The 22,717-nt window shown below is 44.8% G+C and overlaps 1 protein-coding gene across 18 annotated transcripts in view; it reads left to right on the top strand.

The window, feature by feature from the left end:
* Positions 1–22,717, top strand: part of LOC139162732 (NACHT, LRR and PYD domains-containing protein 3-like) — a 255,679-nt gene that overhangs the window by 56,042 nt on the left and 176,920 nt on the right. For all 18 annotated transcript variants that reach the window (XM_070743544.1, XM_070743563.1, XM_070743553.1 and 15 more), the window contains 2 exons: positions 2,293–3,913; positions 13,805–13,876. In XM_070743544.1, the coding sequence (XP_070599645.1) occupies positions 2,328–3,913; positions 13,805–13,876 (1,658 nt within the window). In that variant the 5' untranslated portion in view covers positions 2,293–2,327. The remainder of the gene's footprint in view (positions 1–2,292; positions 3,914–13,804; positions 13,877–22,717) is intronic.

The following is a 22,717-nucleotide window of genomic DNA, read 5'->3' as shown; positions in this document are numbered from 1 at the left end:
TCAACTACTGCAATGCGCTCTACATGGAGCTAACTTTGAAGAGTGTTTGGAAACTACAAATTGTGCAAAATGCAGCCACACCAGCGGTCAATGGCCTTCCTAGGTATGCATTGGCTGGCAATTGGTTTCTGGATGCGATTCAAAGTGTTGGTTGTGACCAGTAATGGGCAGCCAAAAATTTTACTGCCACACTGTGGGTGTGGCTTATTTTGTGGGTGTGGCTTAATGGTCACGTGACTGGGTAGGAGTGGCTTGTTGGCCATGTGATCAGGTGAGAATAGCTTGAATGATCATCATTGTTCAAGTGAACTGTTAAGTCCTCGACTTACAACTTTACCAGTATTGCTCACTGGGGTGACAATTTGCTTCGTGTTTCCCATGCTCTCCTTCCTGGGTGGCGCCACCAGCTCAGGCTGAGTAGCTGGGCAAACGGGTGCTGCCAGAAGCATAAATGCTGCCAGCGTCACTTCCACCCACACCTTCTGCTTGCAGCTCAGGCAGAAGGTGGCCGCGTAAGGCTGGAGGGGAGCCAGGCAGGAGAGAGGGAAGCTTCTCCAAAGCCGGGAAGGAGAAAAGAGGAAAAAAGCAAGGAGCGCAGCAGCAGCAGCAGCAGCAGCAGGGGAAAAAGGAGAGGCGAGAGGAGACCTGTAATCCAGGAAGTGACAGCCACCGATTAGCTGGAGCTGCGCATGCATCTTCATTTCTGCAAGTGGAATTGCTTTCCACCCCATCCTGCCTCCTGCCCACCCCTGGTTATGACCTATAAAGCCCTACATGGTATCGGACCAGACTATTTGTGGGACTGCCTTCTGCAGCATGAATCCCAGTGACCGGTTAGGTCCCACAGAGTCAGCTTTCTCCAGGGCCTGTCAACTAGACAAAGTCATTTGGTGGGACCTAGGGGAAGAGCCTTGTCTGTGGGGGCCCCATCCCACTGGAATCAGCTCCCCCCAGATATTTGCACTGTCCCCACCCTCCCCACCTTCTGTAAGAGTCTAAAGACTAATCTATGCTGCCAGACATGAGGCCATTGGATTCTAGTCCCCTGGCCAACGAATGACATGAATGTTGTTGTTGGTATGATTGATTTTTAGTAACGGAGATTTTAATTTAGATTAGTGGCTTCATATTAATTGTATTTGGATTTGTATCGCGTTATTCTTTTATATGTTGTGAGCCACTCCAAGTCTTTGGAGAGGGGTGGCATATAAATCCGATTAATAAATGGATAATAAAAATATGTTGAAAAGGATATGTAGAAACAGATACAGTGATACCTCATCTTACAAACGCCTCGTCATACAAACTTTTCGAGATACAAACCCGGGGTTTAAGATATTTTTGCCTCTTCTTACAAACTATTTTCACCTTACAAACCCACCACCGCCGCTGGGATGACCCGCCTCTGGACTTCCGTTGCCAGCGAAGCACCCATTTTTGTGCTGCTGGGATTTCCCTGAGGCTCCCCTCCATGGGAAACCCCACCTCCGGACTTCTGTTGACAGCAAAGCACTTGTTTTTGCAATGCTGGGATTCCCCTGGTGGGATTCCCCTGCAGCATCGCAAAAACACAGAATTCCAGAGGTGGGGTTTCCTATGGAGGGGAACCTCAGGGGAATCCCAGCAGTGCAAAAACGGGCGCTTTGGCTGGCAAAAGGGGTGAATTTTGGGCTTGCACGCATTAATCACTTTTCCATTGATTCCTATGGGAAACATTGTTTCGTCTTATAAACTTTTTACCTTAAGAACCTTGTCCCAGAACCAATTAAGTTTGTAAGACAAGGTATCACTGTAGTTTGAAAAACCCCAAGGAAATTTACTGAAGAACATATTTAATTGTGGAAAATCCGTCATCTTGTGTATGTGTGAGTTTTCCCTCTGTCAGTAAAAAACAATCCACACTAAATATGAAGTATGCTGGGGATTATATTCATTCTGAGAATGTTTACCATATCACAAGGGCGTAATGTTTTATAATGCCCATCTATCAAACTCCAAAGAAAAAAACCTTATAGTATATGACCTGTTAGTATTTAATGCAGTCATTTGAGGAATGTGTGAAATAAAAAGAGTTTGAAGTGATAAATGTTTTACTGGTTAACAAGTATTTGCCTATTCATATCAATTCTGACAAACCAACTAACAAAGTATCCCACATTTTACTCAACACATTAATCCAGAGGGTGGATGGGGGTGGCTTCAAGGAAAGAGATACACAGATAAAACATTTAATTGAGAGTCTTGTGCAAATCTTATTTTTCACACTTCTAATTCAATTCATTCTTCCTTTAGATTACAGACAGTACATTAAAGAAAAATTTGAAACAATGAAAGATCCTAATGCTGTTCCAGGTGAATATGTGTTCTTGAATGAGAGATACTCAAAACTAATGTTCCTAGATCATCACCTATCTAAACAAGAGAGAAAAAAAGAAATTCTGGATATAGGAAGGAACCGTCCTGAGTCTTCAACCAGCATTGAAACATTATTTAACTGTAACAAAGGTGGATCAAGTCCAAAAGTCATTGTACTACAAGGAGCTGCAGGAATTGGAAAAACAATGATGTCCAAAAAAATCATGTTTGATTGGGCTTCTCAACAACTTTACCAGGACAAATTTAATTTTGTTTTCTATATTTGCTGTAGAAAGATGAATCTCCATGCAGAGACAGAGAAGCACAGCATTGCAGAGATAATTTCCGAAGGATGGCTCAATCTTCATGAGTCGAAAAAGGTCATTCCAAACATACTAAAGAATGAAGGGAAACTTCTGTTCGTAATCGATGGGTTTGATGAATTGTATTCCTTTGATTGGTCCAAAGATTCCTTTTGCTCTGATCCCTGGAAGAAGGAGCCAGTGAGAATTCTTTTGAGCAGTTTATTTCAAAAAAAGCTTCTTCCCAAATCCTTTCTTATAATCACAACAAGACCAACTGCTTTGGAGAAACTCCAATGTTTACAGAACCCAGGTTATTTTGAGATATTGGGATTTTCTCCTGAGGAAAGAGAAGAATATTTCTACAAATTTTTTGGAAATAATGACCAAGCAATTAAAGCTTTCAGAATTGTTAAACAAAATGATACCCTTTTCGCCATGTGTGTCATTCCCCTTGTGAGTTGGATCATCTGCACAGTTTTAAAGGAAGAGATGGAGAGAGGCCAGGATCTTCAGAAGACACCATACACTCTCACAGCAATCTATATGCTGTATCTCTCCAGTTTGTTAGATTATCACCAAAAAGAATCCAAACAGGATGTTCAATCAAATGTGAAAGGCTTATGCTCTTTGGCTGCAGAAGGAATCTTGGAAAAGAAAATATTGTTTATGGAAGAAGAAGTCAAGAAGCACATCAGGGATCAAGGAAACTCCCTCCCCCTTTTTCTGAATCAGAGCATCTTCAAAGAGAATATTGATTGTATTCAAACCTACAGCTTTATTCATTTAAGTTTCCAGGAGTTTTTTGCTGCTTTGTCTTATGTCCTAGAAGAAGGAGATGAGCAGCATTCTCAAAATCTGAATGAAAATTTGCAGACATTATTAAAAATACATAAATCTTTTGAGACTGAAGTAGTATTTCGCTTTCTCTTTGGTTTTTTAAGTGAAGAAAAAACAATGAGAGAGTTGAAAAAAAAAATTGGATGGAAAATTTGTCCTAAGATTAAAGAATTAATGTTAGACTGGGTGAAAGATAATTTAAAAAATGATAGATCTTCCATGTTGCCAATATTTCATTATTTATATGAGACACAAGATGACAATTTTGTAAAAAATGCACTATATGGTGTCCCTAAACTAAGGGAACTGTTCTTCTCTTCTATGGAATTGATGATCTTCAACTATTGTATACAACACTGCCAGAATTTAAAGACACTTGATATTGAGTGTTATTTTCAGCAACTTCCAAGAAATGAGTAAGTCTTTTGAAAGTCTTTTGAACATTTCATTTAGTTTATGATCCTGTCACTACTATTCTATAACTTAATGTCTCAAATAGAATAAGATAAAAGAAAAATGTTACTTGGGAGTAAAGATGTTTGTTTGTTTGTTTGTTTGTTTGTTTGTTTGTTTGTTTGTTCGTTCGTTCGTTCGTTTGTTCGTTCGTTCATTCATTCATTCGTTTATTCATTTATTTCCTGAGCAGGAAATCCTAAAGCACCCCAGCCAAATGGCAGTCCAATCTCCTCTTGAAAGTGTCCAGAGTTGGGGAGTTCACAACCTCCGTGGGCAGGCTGTTCCACTGGTTGACTGCTCTGACTGTCACAAAGTTCTTCCTTATTTCCAGGTTGAATCTCTCATTGGTCAACTTCCAGCCATTGTTCCTCGTCCGGCCCTCTGGCGCCCTAGAGAATAGAGTGGCCCCCTCCTCTCTGTGGCAACTCCTCATATACCTGTATACAGCTATCATGTCCCCTCTGGCCCTCCTTTTCTCTAGGCTATCCATGCCCATTTCCTGCAATCTCTCTTTGTAAGTCTTGGTTTCAAGTCCCCTAATCATTTTGGTTGCTCTTTTCTGCACCTACTCCAGAGTTTCAATGTCTCTTTAGAAGTCTGGTGACCAGAACTGGATGCAGTACTCCAGATGTGGTCTGACCAGGGCGTAGTAGAGTGGTATTAAGACTTCCATGGTCTTGGAGTGTATTCCCCTGTTGATGCATTTTAGAATTGTGTTGGCTTTTTTGGCCACTGCTGCACATTGCTGGCTCATGTTTAATTGATTATCCACCAAGACTCCGAGATCTCTTTTACAGTCGCTACTGCTAAGTGGGGTTTCTCCTAGGCTGTATGTGTGTCAAGGTTTTTTTTTGCCTAGGTGAAAGACTTGTCGACGTTGAACATCATTTTTTTAAAAAAATATAATTTATTGATTTGTTGAAAAGGGAACAGGAAAAGGGAGTACAAAAAGTAAGAAGGGTAGGGAAGAAAATTATACATATCCAATTAACATCTGTAATATATGCAACTTAGTGTATATCTGTGCCTAACATTAGCAGGGCTGCTGATAGACCAGTACTACTGGGAGTGGCATCAGGGGCCCGGCCAAATTGAATAATGGGGGGGGGGCCCGGTGCCCGCCAAAAACTCTCCAACCCCGATTGCGACGAACTCTGCCTCTGCGGAGCTGCTCTGACTGCGGCCCACACCTTCTTCCCACCACCGCGAGGAAAGAAGGCAGGGAGCCCCAATGGCAGCCGCGGAAGGAGCTTGGCCCTCCGGAAGCCAAGTCGCGCTGCTGGGGAAGCGGAATTGGGGAAGCCGGGAGAGGGCTGAGCCTGGCCGGCTTCTCCGCCGGCCTTGTGTCCCCCCGTGGATTGCTACTTGAGGGCAAGAGAGCCGCGCCTTTTGGCCTCCGCAGGTGCTGGGCCAGGGGTTCGGGGGGGCTGTGAACACCGCCCGCCGCCGGGAGCCAATGGCTTCTTTTGGGCTTACTCGTTCAAATTCCTGCTGCTGGGAGCAGGTAAGAGTGTGCGGGCGGCCAGGTGAGAAGGGCGAGGCACGAAGGGGGGCAAGTGGAGATCCCGGTCTCTCTTTTCATGCTCAGTGAGCCTTTTTTTGGAGTTGCCTTTCTTTCTTTCTTTCTTTCTTTCTTTCTTTCTTTCTTTCTTTCTTACTTTCTTTCTTTCTTCCTTTCTCTCTTGCTCTCTTGTTCTTTCATTCTTTTTTTCTTTCTCTTGCTTTCTTTCTTTCTCTTTCTTTCTCTCCTTCCTTCCCTCCTTCCATTTCTTTCATTCCCCTTATCTATTTTTATTTCTCTTTCATTCTCTTTCTTTCTTTTCTCTTTCCTTCTTTCTTTCCTTCTTTCTTTCATTTCTTTTTCTTTCTTTCTCTCTTTTTTGCTCTTTCATTTTTTTCTTTCTTTCTCTTTCTTTCTCTCCTTCCTTCCCTCCTTTCATTTTTTTCATTCCCCCTCTCTCTTTTTATTTCTCTTTCATTCTCTGTCTTTCTTTCTTTTTCTTTCTTTCTCTCTTTCTCTCTTGCTCTTTCATTCTTTTTTCTTTCTCTTGCTTTCTCTCCTTCCTTCCCTCCTTCCATTTTTTTCATTCCCCCCCTCTCTTTTTATTTCTCTTTCATTCTCTTTCTTTCTTTTCTCTTTCTTTCCTTCCTTCCTTCTTTCTTTCTTTCATTTCTTTTTCTTTCTTTCTCTCTTTCTCTCTTGCTCTTTAATTTTTTTTCTTTCTCTTGCTTTCTTCCTCTTTCTTTCTCTCCTTCTTTCCCTCCTTCCATTTCTTTCATTCCCCCTCTCTATTTTTATTTCTCTTTCATTCTCTTTCTTTCTTTTCTCTTTCATTCTTTCATTCTTTCTTTCTTTCATTTCTTTTTCTTTCTTTCTCTCTTTCTCTTTCTCTTTCATTCTTTTTTTCTTTCTCTTGCTTTCTTTCTTTCTCTCGCTTTCTCTCCTTCCTTCCCTCTTTCCATTTCTTTCATTCCCCCTCTCTTTTTATTTCTCTTTCATTCTCTTTCTTTCTTTTCTCTTTCTTTCCTTCCTTCTTTCTTTCTTTCATTTCTTTTTCTTTCTTTCTCTCTTTCTCTCTTGCTCTTTCATTCTTTTTTCCTTCTCTTGCTTTCTTTCTTCCTCTTTCTTTCTCTCCTTCCTTCCCTCCTTCCATTTCTTTCATTCCCCCTCTCTCTTTTTATTTCTCTTTCATTCTCTTTCTTTCTTTCTCTTTCTTGCTCTTTTTCTTTCTCTCTTTTACCTTCCCTTCCTCTATTTCTTCTTTTCTTTCTCCTTCCTATTTTCTTCCCTCCCTCCCTTCCTTCAGTCCTTCCTCTCTTACACTCCCCTTTCATAAGTTTCCTTCCTTCCTTCCTCTGTTCCTGTCCCTTCCCCCTTTCTTTCTTTCTTTCTTTCTTTCTTACTTTCCTTCCCTCCCTCCATTTCTTGCTTTCCTTCTCCTTCCTCCCTTCTTTCCTCCCTCACTCCCTTCTTTCACTCCTTCCTCTCTTACTCTCCCCTTTCACACCTTTCCTTGCTTCCTTTGCACCCTTCCTCTGTTCCTGTCCCTTCCCTCTTTCCTTCCTTCCTTCCCACCCTCCGTCCATTCATTCACCCATTCCTCTCTTGATCGCCCCTTTTACCATTCCTCCTTCCTTCCTTCCTTCCTTCCTTCCTTCCTTCCTTCCTTCCTTCCTTCCTCCTTCCTTCCTTCATAGCTCGCCCTCGCCTTTCTTCCCTTCCTTCCAGATGGGAGTGCCCCCTCAAGACACCCGCCCAACTGCTGGTGCCCTGCTTTTTCTCTCCCCTCGTCCTTTCCAGCTCCTCGGCGGTGGCTGCCGGGTGTGGGATCCCCCTCCCATCTCCCCTCACTAGAAAGCACATGGTTTTGTCAACAAGGCCTCTTCCAAGAAGGGAGAAGTGCCAAGGAGCTGTAAATAAGCCTCGCTCCGCCTGACCGATGCCAGGAGGATCTTTCTTTCCCTCACCGCTCCCGCTTCTTTCTTTCTCCTGGACAAGTCCACACAATCGGCTTAACCCAGTTCCTGAAATAGCCTATGGCGTTCGCTGGCTGGGGAATTCTGGGAGTTGAAGTCCAGATATCTTCAAGTTGCCAAGGTTGGGAAACACTGGCCTATGGGACCGCCTCGCTTGGCATGAAGCGGGAAATGATCCCCGGGGGATGGAGTGGCTTGGTGACTTAAAATAGTTTTAAAATGGCGGGGGGGGGGGAGACACTTAGGCTGTATGGGCCCCCAAAATTCCTGATGGCAGCCCTGAACATTAGACTAAGCACAGTCCTATTACGTTCAAGGTTTACAGTTGGAATGTAAAAAAACATATATCCAAATAGCATCCATTGTCGATTCAAAGTAGTGGGCTGTAGATGTTTGTCAATTCAAAGTAATGAACTATAAATAGCCGTATTACATTCAGATTTTACACGGTGTAGTTTTTTTATCCAATAATACATATAGTACATATAGTGATTTAAAGGTGGGGTTAGTTAAGTATTAGAGTCATTAGTAGGTATTTATTTTTGATTTGATTTGATTTGATTTGTATGCCGCCCCTCTCCGCAGACTCGGGGCGGCTAACAACATTAAAAAGACAATATAAAGAAATCTAATATTAAAAGTAATTTTTAAAACCCCAATTTAAGAAACCAATCATACATACAGACATACCATACATAAAATTTATAAGCCTAGGGGGAAGGGAATATTTCAATTCCCCCATGCCTGATGACAGAGGTGGGTTTTAAGCTTACGAAAGGCAAGGAGGGTGGGGGCAACTCTGATATCTGTGGGGAGTTGGTTCCAGAGGGTTGGGGCCGCCACAGAGAAGGCTCTTCCCCTGGGTGCTGCCAAATGACATTGTTTAGTCGACAGGACCTGGAGAAAGCCAACTCTGTGGAACCTAACTGGTCGCTGGGATTCATGTGGCAGAAGCCGGTCCCGGAGATATTCTGGTCCAATGCCATGAAGGGCTTTATAGGTCATAACCAACACTTTGAATTGTGACCGGAAACTGATCGGAAACCAATGCAGACTGCGGAGTGTTGGTGTGACATGGGCATATTTAGAAAAGCCCATGATTGCTCTCGCAGCTGCATTCTGCATGATCTGGAGTTTCCGAACACTTTTCAAAGGTAGCCCCATGTAGAGAGCATTACAGTAGTTGAGCCTCGAGGTGATGAGGGCATGGGTGACTGTGAGCAGTGACTCCCGGTATGTGAGAGGGTGAAGTTTGAGTGGGGGAAGGGAAGGGTTGTGGACGGGGAAGGGTGGTACCTGCAGATTAGCAGGCGTGGGTGGTTTTTGCGACTTGTTTTTTGTGGTGTGTAATGAATGTAAGAGATAGAAATAAGTCAGGATTAATTTGTTACTATTTATACATATGTATCTATAGGGTTAAATCCAGAGAGTAGATGAAACTCAGTAATTTGGATTTGTATGTTCGTGTTATTGGTTTTCTTTTTTGGTGTTTGGTTTGGGATTTTGTTGTACAAGGTAATTGATTTGATCATTATTTTTTGTTTTGAACATCATTTTGTTAGTGTGGGCCCATGGTGTTTATCTGTCTAGGTCTTTCTGTATAGAAGTCAGAGTGAGCTCCCACAAGTGGTCCCTTATTGGACTCATTCGGCCCTCTGGTGCTCTGGAGAATAGAATGGCCCCCTCCTGTCTGTGGTAACCCCTCATATACCTGTATACAGCTATCATGTCCCCTCTGGCCCTCCTTTTCTCTAGGCTATCCATGCCCAGTTCCTGCAATCTCTCTTTGTAATTCTTGGTTTCAAGTCCCCTAATCATTTTGGTTGCTCTTTTCTGCATCTTCTCCAGAGTTTCAATATCTCTTTTGAAGTGTGGTGACCAGAACTGGATGCAGTACTCCAGATGTGGTCTGACCACGGTGTAGTAGAGAGGTATTAATACTTCCCTGGCCTTGGAGTGTATTCCCCTGTTGATGCAGCTTAGGATAGTGTTGGCTTTTTTGGCCACTGCTGCACATTGCTGGCTCATGTTTAGTTGATTATCCACCAAGACTCCAAGATCTCTTTCACAGTCATTACTGCTAAGTGGGGTTTCTCCCAGGTTGTATGTGTGTCGAGAGGTTTTTTTTTACCAAGGTGAAGGACTTTGCTCTTGTCGACGATGAACATCATGTTGTTAGTGTGGGCCCATAGTGTTAATCTGTCTAGATCTTTCTGTAATTTGTGCCTGTCCTCTAGGGTGTTGGCTACCCCTGCCATCTTGGTGTCATCTGCGAATTTGATTAGTTCCCCTTCTACTCTCTCATCCAGGTCGTTGATGAAAATATTGAAGAGTACAGGGCCCAGGATGGAACCCTGTGGTACCCCACTGCCTACCTTCTTCCATGTGGATTTGGAACCGTTGAGGACAACTCGTTGCATGTGGTTGGACAGCCAACTGTTTATCCATCTGCATGTGTTGTAACCTACCCCATTTTTTTCTAATTTGGGGATTAGGAGATTGTGATCAACTTTATCAAAAGCTTTGCTGAAGTCCAAGTATATGAGGTCTACTGCGTTGTGTTGGTCCACTGATTTGGTTATGGTGTTGAAAAATGATATGAGGTTGGTTTGGCATGATTTGTTTCTGACAAACCCGTGCTGGCTGTTGGATATAATGTTGTTTGTTTCTAGGTAGTGGCAAATTTGCTTTTTAATTATTTTCTCCAGTATTTTTCCAGGTATAGAAGTCAGACTGATTGGTCTGTAGTTGCCTGGGTCAGTCTTTTTACCTTTTTGGTGGATGGGGACTACGTCAGCTCATTTCCAGTCTTCCGGAAGGTCTCCAGTGGTCCAGGATTTTTGGTAGATGAGGAGAAGTGGTTCCGCAATGGTGTCTGCCAGTTCTTTTAGGACTCTGGGGTGAAGTCTGTTTGGCCCTGGTGATTTGTACTCGTTGAGATCCCACAAGTAGTCCCTTATTGTGTTTATGTTGAGTTCAGTTCCAGGGCTGTTTATTGCAGACTTGCAGGTTGGTTGGTAGGTGGTCTCATTTTGTGTGAAGACTGATGCAAAGTAGGTGTTGAACAGCTGTGCTTTATCTCTGTTGTCTGTGATTTCATTACCGTCTTCGTTTTTTAGTGTAGTGACTGTTTCCTTGATTTTCTTCTTATTGTTTATGTGCTGGAAGAAACTTTTTTTGTTTTCTTTGTTGTCTTTTAAAATGATTGCCTATATTTTCTATAATCTTGTTGAGAAAATAGTTATACTGAATAAGCTGCAACCTTAACATTTCAAGCCTTTCTTTTACAGTTTTATGGATTCACAATTCTTTAAATTATTTTATTCATATGAAGACTGGCTTCAATGTAGGGGATTTTTTCCCTCCAATAGAATGAAACAAGAATAATTACCACATTGCACTTTGTAGCTGCTTGTGACCTGTTGGATAAGAAGCTGGCTGAAGAGCTCTTTTCCCAGGCTTCAGCCTCTTTAGCCACAGGGCTGAACTCAGGTTCTACTCAGAGTGTGCTTAATACATTGTGTCGTTGCACTTCGAGATCTCTGAAATATTCTCTATTCTTATTTCTTTTATTTGAACTGTGTTTCCCTGAAAATATGATATGTTCCAATATTAAGCCCAATCAGGCTTATTAGCACATGGGCTAAAATAAGCCCCCAACCAAATAAGGCCCCCTCACTACGTTCCAGGAAAAAGGGGTTACACTTGAACCATAATGGAACCAGACTGCTAGTAATTAATATTAAAAAGGTTTCAGAGCAGCTTTTAAACTGATCCCTACAGACAAGTTGACAGGAGCTGGGCAGCTTCCGGTTCGAGAAGGTGCACTGCCAAATATGGACGGTGGAAGTTATGCACACATTGATGAGTTAACAAGAAAACTAAATTGTAATAGTCAAGCAGAAGGACATGGTAGGCCTTCTATAATTTCTACAGTCAAAATTTACAGTCAAAGTTGAAAGTGCATCAGAAAATTACATATAAATGTACATGAATGCTAGAAGCCCTCAAGCAAAAATAGGGGAATTGGAATGCTTGGCGAAAGAATATTGATACTATTGGCATAACAGAAACCTGGTGGACAGATGAAAAGCAATGGGACACAAGGATTCCAGGTTACGAACTGTATAGGATGGACAGGAGAGGGAGAAACGGTGGCAGTGTGGCCTTGTACATAAATGAGGAGTTAGAATTTCATGCACTCAAAATTCAAGAAAATTCAAACTCACCCACAGAAACATTGTGGATAAAAATCCCAGGACAGAAAACTAATCTGACGTTCGGGATCTGCTATCGCCCTCCCAACCAAACTCCAGGGGCAGATTGCTCTTTGGAAAATGAATTTAAGGAGGCCTCAAAAAGAAATAGGGTAGTCATAATGGGGGACTTCAACTATCCCTGAATAGATTGGGTACATTCTTGTTCTACACATGAAAGAGAGACAAGGTTCCTTGACATGTTAGCTGATTATTCCCTTGAGCAGATGGTCATGGAACCAACCAGGGGAAAGGGGATCCTGGACTTGGTTCTAACTAATGCACAGGATCTGGTTCGTGATGTCTTTGTAACCGAACCCATAGGAACCAGTGATCACAACACAATAACCTTCAGCTTAACCATGAATAGCAACTTGTCAGTGAAAACAAACACAGAGACCTTAAACTTTCACAGGGGGGAACTTCACCAAAATGAGGAAAAAAATAAAGAAGGAACAGTAAAAACAAGTCAAAACCCTCCAAAATGCTTGGAAACTGTTTAAACATACGTTACAACAGGATCAACTAGAATGCATTCCTAAGAGAAGAAAGAGGACTGGAACGTCCAATGAGTACCAGGTAAAGTATTAAAGATAAAATTACTGGGCACATAGAAAAACGGGCATTGCTGAAAGAAAATCAACATGGTTTCTGCAAAGGCAAATCGTGTCTCACTAACTTGTTAGAATTCTTTGAGGGTGTAAATAAACACATAGATAAAGGGGACCCAGTTGATATTGTATATCTTGACTTTCAAAAGGCTTTTGACACAGTCCCTCACCAAAGGCTCCTAAAAAAGCTCTTCAGCCATGGAATTAGAGGACAGGTCTTGTCCTGGATTGGTAAGTGGCTAAATTGTAGGAAGCAAAGGGTGGCAATAAATGGACAATTCTCTGGATGGAAAGAAGTGAGAAGTGGTGTACTCCAAGATTTAGTTTTGAGATCTTTTCTTTTTAATTTATTCATTAAAGATCTGGGTGTAGAAGTAAATAGTGAGGTAGCAAAGTTTGCTGATGACAATATATTTTTCCGGGTAGAGACAAATGAAACTGATTGTCGTGAGCTCCAGAAAGATCTCTCGAAATTGAGTGAGTGGGCAACAAAGTGGCAAATGCATTTTAACCTAAACAAGTGCAGTTATGCATATTGGGGCAAAGAACCCCAATTATACCTACCAACTGATGGGAACCAAGCTTTCTGAGACAACCCAAGAAAGGGATCTTGTGGTTTTGGTGGACAACTCAATGACAAATGTCAACCCAGTGTGCAGCAGCAGTAATAAAAGCAAATTCCATGCTTGGCATGATTACGAAGAGAATTGAAAATATGTTGGCAAGGGTTGTATTGCCTCTGTACAAATCGACAGTGAGACAATATTTGGAGTCCTGTGTGCAGTTCTGGTCACTGTACCTCAAGAAGGATATAATGGAACTGAAAAAGTTGAAAAAAAGTGAAACAAGAATGATCAAAGAAATGGAGCCCCTCCCTTATGAAACCAGGTTGCAACGCCTTGGTCTCTTCAGCCTTGAAAGATGGCGTTGAAGGGGTGACTTGATCAAAGGTTATAAAATCATGCATGGGATAGAAAAAGTGGATAGAGCAAAATTATTTTCTCTATCACACAATACTAGGACGAGAGGCACTTCCTAAAGCTCATAGGTGAGAAAGTGAGGACAAATAAAGGGAAATATTTCTTCACCCAGACATATTTCTCTTTGCTTGTCCTCACTTTCTTACCTATGAGCTTTAGGGAGTGCCCCCCCCTCATCCTGGTATTGTGTAATAGAGAAAAGAATTTTTCTCTATCCGCCTTTTCTATCCCATGCATGATGTCATACATGCATGAAGGTTAGAGGGTTATAAGTAACACAATCATATGGGAACTGCACAGCTGTCATGACTTCTGATTGTAATGGGCAGATTCCAACAGTTTTTGGTCAAGGACTATCTGTAACCATTTCATTTACAAAGTTTTCTTTTTCTACTACTAATTTCTCCCGCTGCAATATAAATGAATTTATTTTCAAATGGACTGGAATGCCGAACATATTTGCAGAGTAGAGTAAATGGAAACAGTGAAGTAAAAGTCTGATGAACAAAAATGTCTTTTCTTTTTAGGGATTTGGAGGAAAGATATATGGAACACTTCTTTAAAGCACTGACAAAACTCAGAAACTTAAGTGTCCTCCGGTAAGAAAAGTGTTAGCATTTTATTTTAGATGTTATTGATTCTATTTATTATTCTAATAATAAACATAATATTAGAAGTTTGTGTAATAAACTAGATGTATTGTTACAGCAGTCTCTCCTCAATTTCTCATGGTCAACAATAGAAGATGCTTTACTAAGAGTTCCCAAAGCCTACCATGGAACTGACTTATAATTGACACTGAGAGAAGGAAACACAATTTGGAAAACTTAAGGAAGGTTGCAGCACTTTCACTGGAATTTCTTAATAAGAGGCAGGAAATAGACTAGAACAGAACAAGATTGAAAATATAATCTTTATTGAAAATAAGTAGCTGTAGGGATACATAAAGCAAAAGGATTATGCAAATATTGGTACAAATTTCAACACGTTTTTTGCTGACAAAATAGCTCAGATTCGGACGGACCTTGACTCCAATTGGAAAGCAGGGGGAGGGGCTTTGGGAGCTCTTTCATACATACACACACACCATTTCTAGTCTGACCTCCTTCTCATTCAGGAGACAGTTACAGAATCCTAGAGATGGAGGGGACCTCAGAGGCCATCTAGTCTGACCCCCTGCTCAAGCAGGAGATTGAAACAGAATGATAAAGATGGAGGGGGTCTCAGAGGCCATCTAGTCTGACCTCCAGCTCAAACTGTGTGTCTGTGTGTATGAAAGAGAGAACTATCCCATTCGTTCCTTCCCAAAGTAGCATTTTGTTAGGACTGTTCTGATTGGATGGTGGTGAAGTGTCCCATGTGGCCAAAAGGCTGTGGCTGAATGTGGATTTTTGTGATGAAAGGGCTGGGGTGAAGAGCTAGGGGCCTTTGGGCGAGGGAGATAATGCAGCGGCCTATCAGCTATTGTGGAAGAAAGAGCTTCATCAAACTGGCGGAGGCAAAATGTCCTAAACCCAACCCGGCTACCTTCTTGAGTAGCGCAAGCAAGGCTGTTGACACGTAGCTTGGGAGATTTCAATCTACCATCACTCAGTGAATCCTCTGGGTTGGCACAGGAGTTCATGGCCACCATTTTTTTATTTATTTATTAAATTTGTATGCCGCCCCTCTCCGTAGACTCCGTAGACCATGGCAACCATGGACCTGACCCAAGTAATTCAGAGCCCAACCCATGAGAGGGGGCACACTCTAGACATGGGATTTGTCTCAAGGCAGCTGAGTATTGATCTGATATTAAGTGGGTTAGAGTGTTGCAATTGTCATGGCTTGGTTGTGGCTTGATTTTAAGGCTCCAATCCTTCCCCGCAGGGAGGCGGAACCAATTCGGAGCTTCCACCTCAGACACCTGATGGATCCAGAAAGTTTTCAAAGGGCGCTTGTGGGGGGATGGGGGGCGGGGTCTCGTGACTACAGCACCGGGATATTTCCCTCTCTCCTGGGAAATGTCCCCAAGACCCATTGTCCGGGGGTTCTGGTCCTTTTGGACCAGAAAGGATCTGTACTGCAGGGAGAGTGATGCTTGGGACGCTGCCAGGGGCCTGGCATGGGCCGGGATGCCCCACTGGGCGAACTGGCTTGTCTCGCACCGACTGTGGTGAAGCCGGCCAGGCAGCCATGCCTGTTTCAACAGAGCTACAGAGACTATGTGGCATTTCAGCTGCCATGCAGCCATGAGGAAATACTTGCTTGGTCGCATCTCCACTTCAGTCACTTGCTCACTCACTTCTTGCTTCTCACATGAAATTTGGCCTCATTATTATTATTATTATTATTATTATTATTATTATTATTTATTAGATTTGAATGCCGCCCCTCTCCGTAGACTTGGGGCGGCTCAGAACACAATAAAACAGGTCACGAAAATCTAAAAGGTGGGTTTTAAGAAGTTTACGAAAGGCAAGGAGGGTAGGGGCAGTTCTAATCTCTGGGGGGAGCTGGTTCCAGAGAATTGGCTCTTTCCCTGGGACCCGCCAACCGACATTGTTTAGTTGACAGGAAGGCGGAGAAGGCCCACTCTGTGGGACCTAATCCATCGCTGGGATTCGTGCAGCAGAAGGCGGTCGCGGAGATATTTTAGTCCGATGCCATGAAGGGCTTTATAGGTCATAACCAACACTTTGAATTGTGACCGGAAATTGATCGGCAACCAATGCAGACTGCGGAGTGCTGATGTAACATGGGCATACCTGGGGAAGCCCATGACTGCTCTCGCAGCTGCATTCTGCACGATTTGAAATTTCCAAACACTTTTCAAAGGTAGCCCCATGTAGATAGCATTACAGTAGTCGAGCCTCGAGGTGATGAGGGCATGAGTGACTGTGAGCTGGTGCCCCAGGCAAACCTGGGCAAACGCCCTCCTCGCCACAGCTGAAAGATGGTTCTCTAATGTGAGCTGTGGATTGAGGAGGATGCCCAAGTTGTGGACCCTCTCCGAGGGGGTAAATAATTCCCCCCCATGGTGATGGACGGACAGATGGAATTGTCCTTGGGAGGCAAAACCCACAGCCACTCCGTCTTATCAGGGTTGAGTTTGAGTCTGTTGACACCCATCCAGGCCCCAACAGCCTCCAGACACCGGCACATCACTTTCACTGATTCGTTAATTGGACATGGGGTGGAGATGTAAAGCTGGGTACCATCAGTGTACTGATGATACCTCACCCCATGCATGCCCTTGGATGATCTCACCCAGCGGTTTCATGTAGATATTGAATAGCAGGGGGGAGAGGACTGACCCCTGAGGCACCCCACAAGGGAGAGATCTCGGGGTCGACCTCTGTCCCCCCACTAATACTGACTGCGACCGATTGGAGAGGTAGGAGGAGAACCACTGTAGAACAGTGCCTCCCACTCCCAACCCCTCCAGCCAGCACAGAAGTAAACATGGTTGATGGTATCGAAAGCCGCTGAGAGGTCAAGAAGCACCAGGACAGAGGATAAACCCCTGTCCCGGGCCCACCAGAGATCATCCATCAATGCGACCAAAGCAGTTTCTGTGCTGTAGCCAGGCCTGAAACCCGACTGCTGGGGACCTAGATAATCGGTTTCTTCCAAGGACCACTGGAGCTGGAGCACCACCACTTATAGAACTTATAGAACTGGCTTATAGAACTACATGTGCCACTCACTTCTTCCAGAGGTAAACGAAAAAATAACATACCTGTCTCGATAAAGAAACTACAAACCCCACAAAAAATCCCTCTGGCGTAGAAACAAAAAAAGACCAGTAACCAACTTTAAAGTCCACTACAAAAGCATATGCCAATAAATAAAAGCAGAATGCCTCAACTATCAGAGCAAACAAGAGGAGAGCCTCCTTCGCACCAAGTCTAACCAAGCTTTCTATAAATTCGTCAACAACAAACTCAATGACTCCAGACCTATTCCACCACTTGTAGTACCCAATAACAAAGAATACCATGATGACTCATCCAAAGCCAACCTCTTCAACTCTTTTTTTGGCTCTGTTTTTGTTAACAGCAATGGCTCTTCCCCCATCTTCACAAATCGCACCTGAAACCCACTAAAAAACCTAACCCAAATCACCTTCACTGTAGACCGTGTAGAAAAAGCAATCCATGATCTCAAACCTTCCCTATCTGGCAGACAAGACGGTCTCTGTGCGTACTTCCTAAGGAAACTTTCTTCTGCTCTTGCTGAACCCCTAAGCATTATCTTCCAAAAATCCTTCAGGACCAGCACGCTCCCCAAGCTGTGGTCAAAAGCAGTAGTGATCCCCATTTTCAAAAAAGGAGACCCTTCACTAGTGGACAACTACAGACCAATATCTCTCTGTTGCATCCCTTGTAAAATCATGGAATCAATTATAAATCGATCACCCTCTACTTAGAATCTAATAACCTACTCTCAGACAAACAATTTGGATTCAGAAAGAAATTATCCTGCAACCTACAACTACTTCACTGCAAAAACATTTGGACTACCCACCTCGACCAAGGAAAATCCATTGATGCAATTTATATAGAGTTTTGCAAAGCCTTTGACTCAGTTGTCCATGACAAACTACTCCTAAAACTCAAATCCTATGGCATTTCAGGACTCCTCCACAAGTGGATTACTGCATTCCTGTCAAACAGGCAACAAATTGTCAAAATTGGTAACGCCATCTCCACCCCGCCCCTGTCATAAGTGGCATTCCCCAGGGAAGTGTACTTGGTCCTACTCTCTTCATTCTCTACATCAATGACCTCTGTGACCATATCGAAAGCAACTGTGTTCTTTTTGCTGATGATGTGAAACTTTTCAACACCACTGATAACACACTCACTCTCCAAAAAGACCTGGACTTTGTCTCAGACTGGTCTAACACCTGGCAACTTCAAATATCAACCAACAAATGCTCTACCCTCCACATCAGCAAAAAGAATCCAAACCGCACATACGAACTGAATAAACAATCTCTCACTGCTAACCCACACTCAGTAAAAGACCTTGGAATACTAATATTGAATGACCTAAGTGCTAAAGCCCACTGCAACAATATCACCAAAAAAGCTTCTAGAGTTGTTAACCTGATCCTACGCAGCTTCTGCTCAGGCAATCTCACACTACTCACAAGAGCCTACAAAACATTTGCCAGACCCATCCTAGACTACTGGTCATCTGTCTGGAACCCATACCACATCTCGGACATCAACACCCTTGAAAATCTCCAAAGATATTTCACCTTGAAGAGCCCTTCACTCCTCCACTTGAAACAGAATATCCTACAGATTAGATTACATTAGATTTATTGGATTTATATGCCGCCCCTCTCTGCAAACTCGGGGGGCTCACAACAAGGTAAAGACAGTACATAATAACAAATCCAATACCCACCAATCCAATTACAATTTTAAGCTAAAAATGCATAAAAAACAACCCCAGAATATTAGAAAACAAGCACACAATCAATCTAACACCAAAACAACAGGGGCAAGGGGGAGATGTTTCAGTTCCCCCATGCCTAATGGCAGAGGTGGGTTTTGAGTTTGCGAAAGGCAAGGAGGGTGGGGGCAATCCTAATCTCAGGGGGGAGCTGGTTCCAGAGGGTTGGAGCCACCACAGAGAAGGCTCTTCCCCTGGGTCCCGCCAGACGACATTGTTTAGTCGACGGGACCCAGAGAAGGCCAACTGGGATTCGTGCGGCAGAAGGCAGTCCCAGAGATTTTCTGGTCCGGTGCCATGAAGGGCTTTATAGGTCATAACCAACACTTTGAATTGTGACCGGAAACTGATCGGCAGACTGCGGAGTGTTGGAGTGATATGGGCATACTTAGAGAAGCCCATAATTGCTCTCGCAGCTGCATTCTGCACGATCTGAAGTTTCCGAACACTTTTCAAAGGTAGCCCCATGTAGAGAGTGATACAGTAGACGAGCCTCGAGGTGATGAGGGCATGAGTGACTGTGAGCAATGACTCCCGGTCCAAGTAGGGCCACAACTGGCGCCCCAGGCGAACCTGGGCAAACGCTCCCCTCGCCACAGCTGAAAGATGTTTCTTTCATGTGAGCTGTGGATCGAAGAGGACGCCCAAGTTGAGGACCCTTTCTGAGGGGGTCAATAATCCCCCCCAGGGTAATGGATGGACAGATAGAATTGTCCTTGGGAGGCAAGACCCACAGCCACTCCGTCTTGTCTGGATTGAGTTTGAGTTTGTTGACACCCATCCAGGCCCCAACAGCCTCCAGGCACCGGCACATCACTTCCACTGCTTCGTTGACTGGACATGGGGTGGAGATGTATAACTGGGTATCATCGGCGTATTGATGATACCTCACCCCATGTCCTTGGATGATCTCGCCCAGCGGTTTCATGTAGATATTAAATAGCAGGGGGGAGAGGACCAAGCCCTGATGCACACCACAAGGGAGAGACCTCGAGGTCAATCTCTGACCCCCCACTAACACCGACTGTGACCGACCGGAGAGATAGGAGGAGAACCACTGGAGAACAGTGCCTCCCACTCCCAACCCCTCCAGCCGGTGCAGAAGGATACCATGGTCGATGATATCGAAAGCCGCTGAGAGGTCAAGGAGCACCATGACATTGGACAAGCCCCTGTCCCGGGCCCGCCAGAGATCATCCATCAATGCGACCAAAGCAGTTTCTGTGCTGTAGCCAGTCCTGAATCCAGATTGTTGAGGACCTAGATTATCGGCTTCTTCCAATGACTGCTGGAGTTGAAGTGCCACCACCTTCTCAACAACCTTCCCCATAAAGAGAAGGTTGGAAACTGGACGGTAGTTATTAAGCACGGCTGGGTCCAGGGAAGGCTTCTTGAGGAGGGAGCGCACGAGTGCCTCCTTATAAAGGGCCAGAAAGGACCCCTCCCCAAGGAGGCGTTGACAATCTCCTGGACCCAGCTCCGTGTCACCTCCCGACTGGCCGAAACCAGCCAAGAGGGACACGGATCCAGTAAACAGGTAGTGGAACTCACAGCTCCAATGGCCTTGTCCACTTCATCAGGTGACACCAAGTCAAATTCCGCCCAGACAGGTGGACAAAGACGTTTAGCCCCAGTCACCTCAACTGACTCATTGTCAGTCGACTCTGTTTTACAATTTGAGTCGAGGTCCGCCCAGATCCGAGCGATTTTATCAGCAAAAAACATGTTAAAATCCTCCGCACTACTCTGCAAGGGCTCCCCAACTCTCCCTTGATTAATAAGGGAGTGGGTTACCCTAAACAGAGCGGCCGGGCGGGATTCCGCTGATGCAATCTAAGCAGCATGATACACGCATCTTGAGCGCCACTTTGTATGTCTTAATATGAGCTCTTACAACTGTTCGATCGGATACAGACTTACTCTTCCTCCATCGCTTCTCCAGACGTCTCTTCTGGCTCTTCAATTCCCGGAGCTCCTCATTGTACCATGGAGCTCTACGGGGACTAGTGTCGCAGAGAGGTCGCAACGGCGCAATCCGGTCAAGAGCCTTTACTACAGCCTTGTTCCAGGCCTCAGCAAGAGACTCTGCTGAACTGTGAACGAGTGTATCTGGAATAACCCCAAGCGCCCTCTGAAAACCTTCTGGATCCATCAGGCATCTGGGGCGGAACAACTTAATCGGTTCCGCCGCCCTGCGGGGAAGGATTGGAGCCAGGAAGTTAAGCCGCAGTAGGAAATGGACTGACCATGACAAAGGCAACACTTCTAAGCCCCTTAGTCTCAGACCATTACTCAATTGCTCAGAGAGAAATATTCTATCGGATGCGTGCCCACCCTCGTGAGTCGGACCCTGAACTACTTGAGTCAGGTCCACGGCTGTCATGGTGGCCATGAACTCCTGTGCCAGTCCAGAGGAACCGCCGAGTGATGGCAGATTGAAGTCCCCCAGGACGATAAGTCCAGGGAACTCCACCGCCAACCTGGCCACCTCCTCAAGCAGCAAAGGCAGGGCTGTTGACACGCAGCTGGGAGGCAGGTACATGAGTAACAAGCCCACCTGAACCTCTAAGTCCAACTTCACCAGAAGGGACTCGCAACCCACAACCTCTGGAGCAATGAGCCTACGCAGGCAAAGACTCTCCCTGGCTATAATAGCCACTCCTCCTTCCCTTCCCTGGGGTCGAGGTTGGTGCCATACCTGAAACCCGGCTGGACAGATTTCCGAGAGAGGAACTCCTCCCTCCGGGCCCAGCCAGGTTTTGGTCACACAAGCCAAGTCGGCCTCCTCATCCAGGATCAAATACCAGATGAGGAGAGCTTTATTTATCACCGACCTGGCATTGAGCAGCAGCAACTTGAGCCCAGGGCCAGAATTACACTCGTCACCAGTATCTTGGGTTGAGCTCAAGGAGCCGGAAGAAGGGATCGCTACTAAGCAGCGATCTCTCCTTCCCTTGGAATGGTTAGCTAACAATCCTGGGCCTAGAAAGCCTAGAACTATGGTGCCTAAAACACGATCTGAGTATTGCCTACAAGATCATATGCTGCAACATCCTACCGGTCAATGACTACTTCAACTTCAACCACAATAACACACGAACACACAACAGGCGGCGGCTTCAGTTCCTTGGGACGAAAGCGCTCCCAGCCAGGGGGCTGCAAGAGGGGCGGGGTGGGCATTCCCGAAACGGATGGAGAAAGCCCTCTCTTGCAGCCCCCTGGCTGGGAGCGATTTCGCTGCGAGAGAGGGCTTTCTCTGTCCGTTTCAGGAATGCCCGCCCCGCCCCTCTCGCAGCCCCTTCACTGGGAGCGCTTTCATCCCAGACTTCCAGCAAGGGGGCTGCAGTAGAGGCAGGGCAGGTGTTCCCAAAGCCCGGCCGACTTTTCCCTGCTGCCGGAGCCATTGCTGCCTCTTAGCTGCAGAGCCAGGCGGAGGCGAAGACAACGGTGCTCTCCACTCTCTCTCTGTCTCTCTTTTTCTCTCTGTTGCCAGCGTGGTGAACAAGAGAGAAAGAGAGAGAGAGAGAAAGGAGGGGAGAGAGAATGAGAGAGAAAGAAAGCAAGAGAGAGAGAAAGAGAGGGGGGAAGGAGGGAGAGGGAAAGACATAGAGGGAGGGAAGGAGGGAGAGAGAAACAGCAAAAAAGAGAGGAAGGAAGGAAGAGAGAAAGGAAGAGGGATGGAGAGAGAGAGGGAAAGAAAGATGAAGGAAGGGAGAGAGAGAGAAAGAGGGAGGGAGATGTTGTGGATACAAAGGAGGGAGAGGGGGTAGTTAGATAGGGAGAGGGAAAAGGAAGGGCTTGGAGAAAGGCAGGGGGAGAGAAAGATAGAAAGGAAAGAGGAAGGGAGAGATAGAAAGGAAAGAGGGAGGGAAGAAAGAAGGAGGGAGGAAAGAGGGAGGGAGGAAAGTGGGAGGGAGACATAGAAAGGATAGAATTATGGATGCAAGGACTCGCTCATGTGTGATAGCGCACGCCCACAGTTTCTTTCTTTC

Source organism: Erythrolamprus reginae, chromosome 1 (genome assembly GCF_031021105.1).
Source record: "Erythrolamprus reginae isolate rEryReg1 chromosome 1, rEryReg1.hap1, whole genome shotgun sequence".
Lineage (NCBI taxonomy): Eukaryota > Metazoa > Chordata > Lepidosauria > Squamata > Dipsadidae > Erythrolamprus > Erythrolamprus reginae.
The sequence above is the reverse complement of the archived record's forward strand: the minus strand, read 5'-3'. Positions and strand labels throughout refer to the sequence as shown.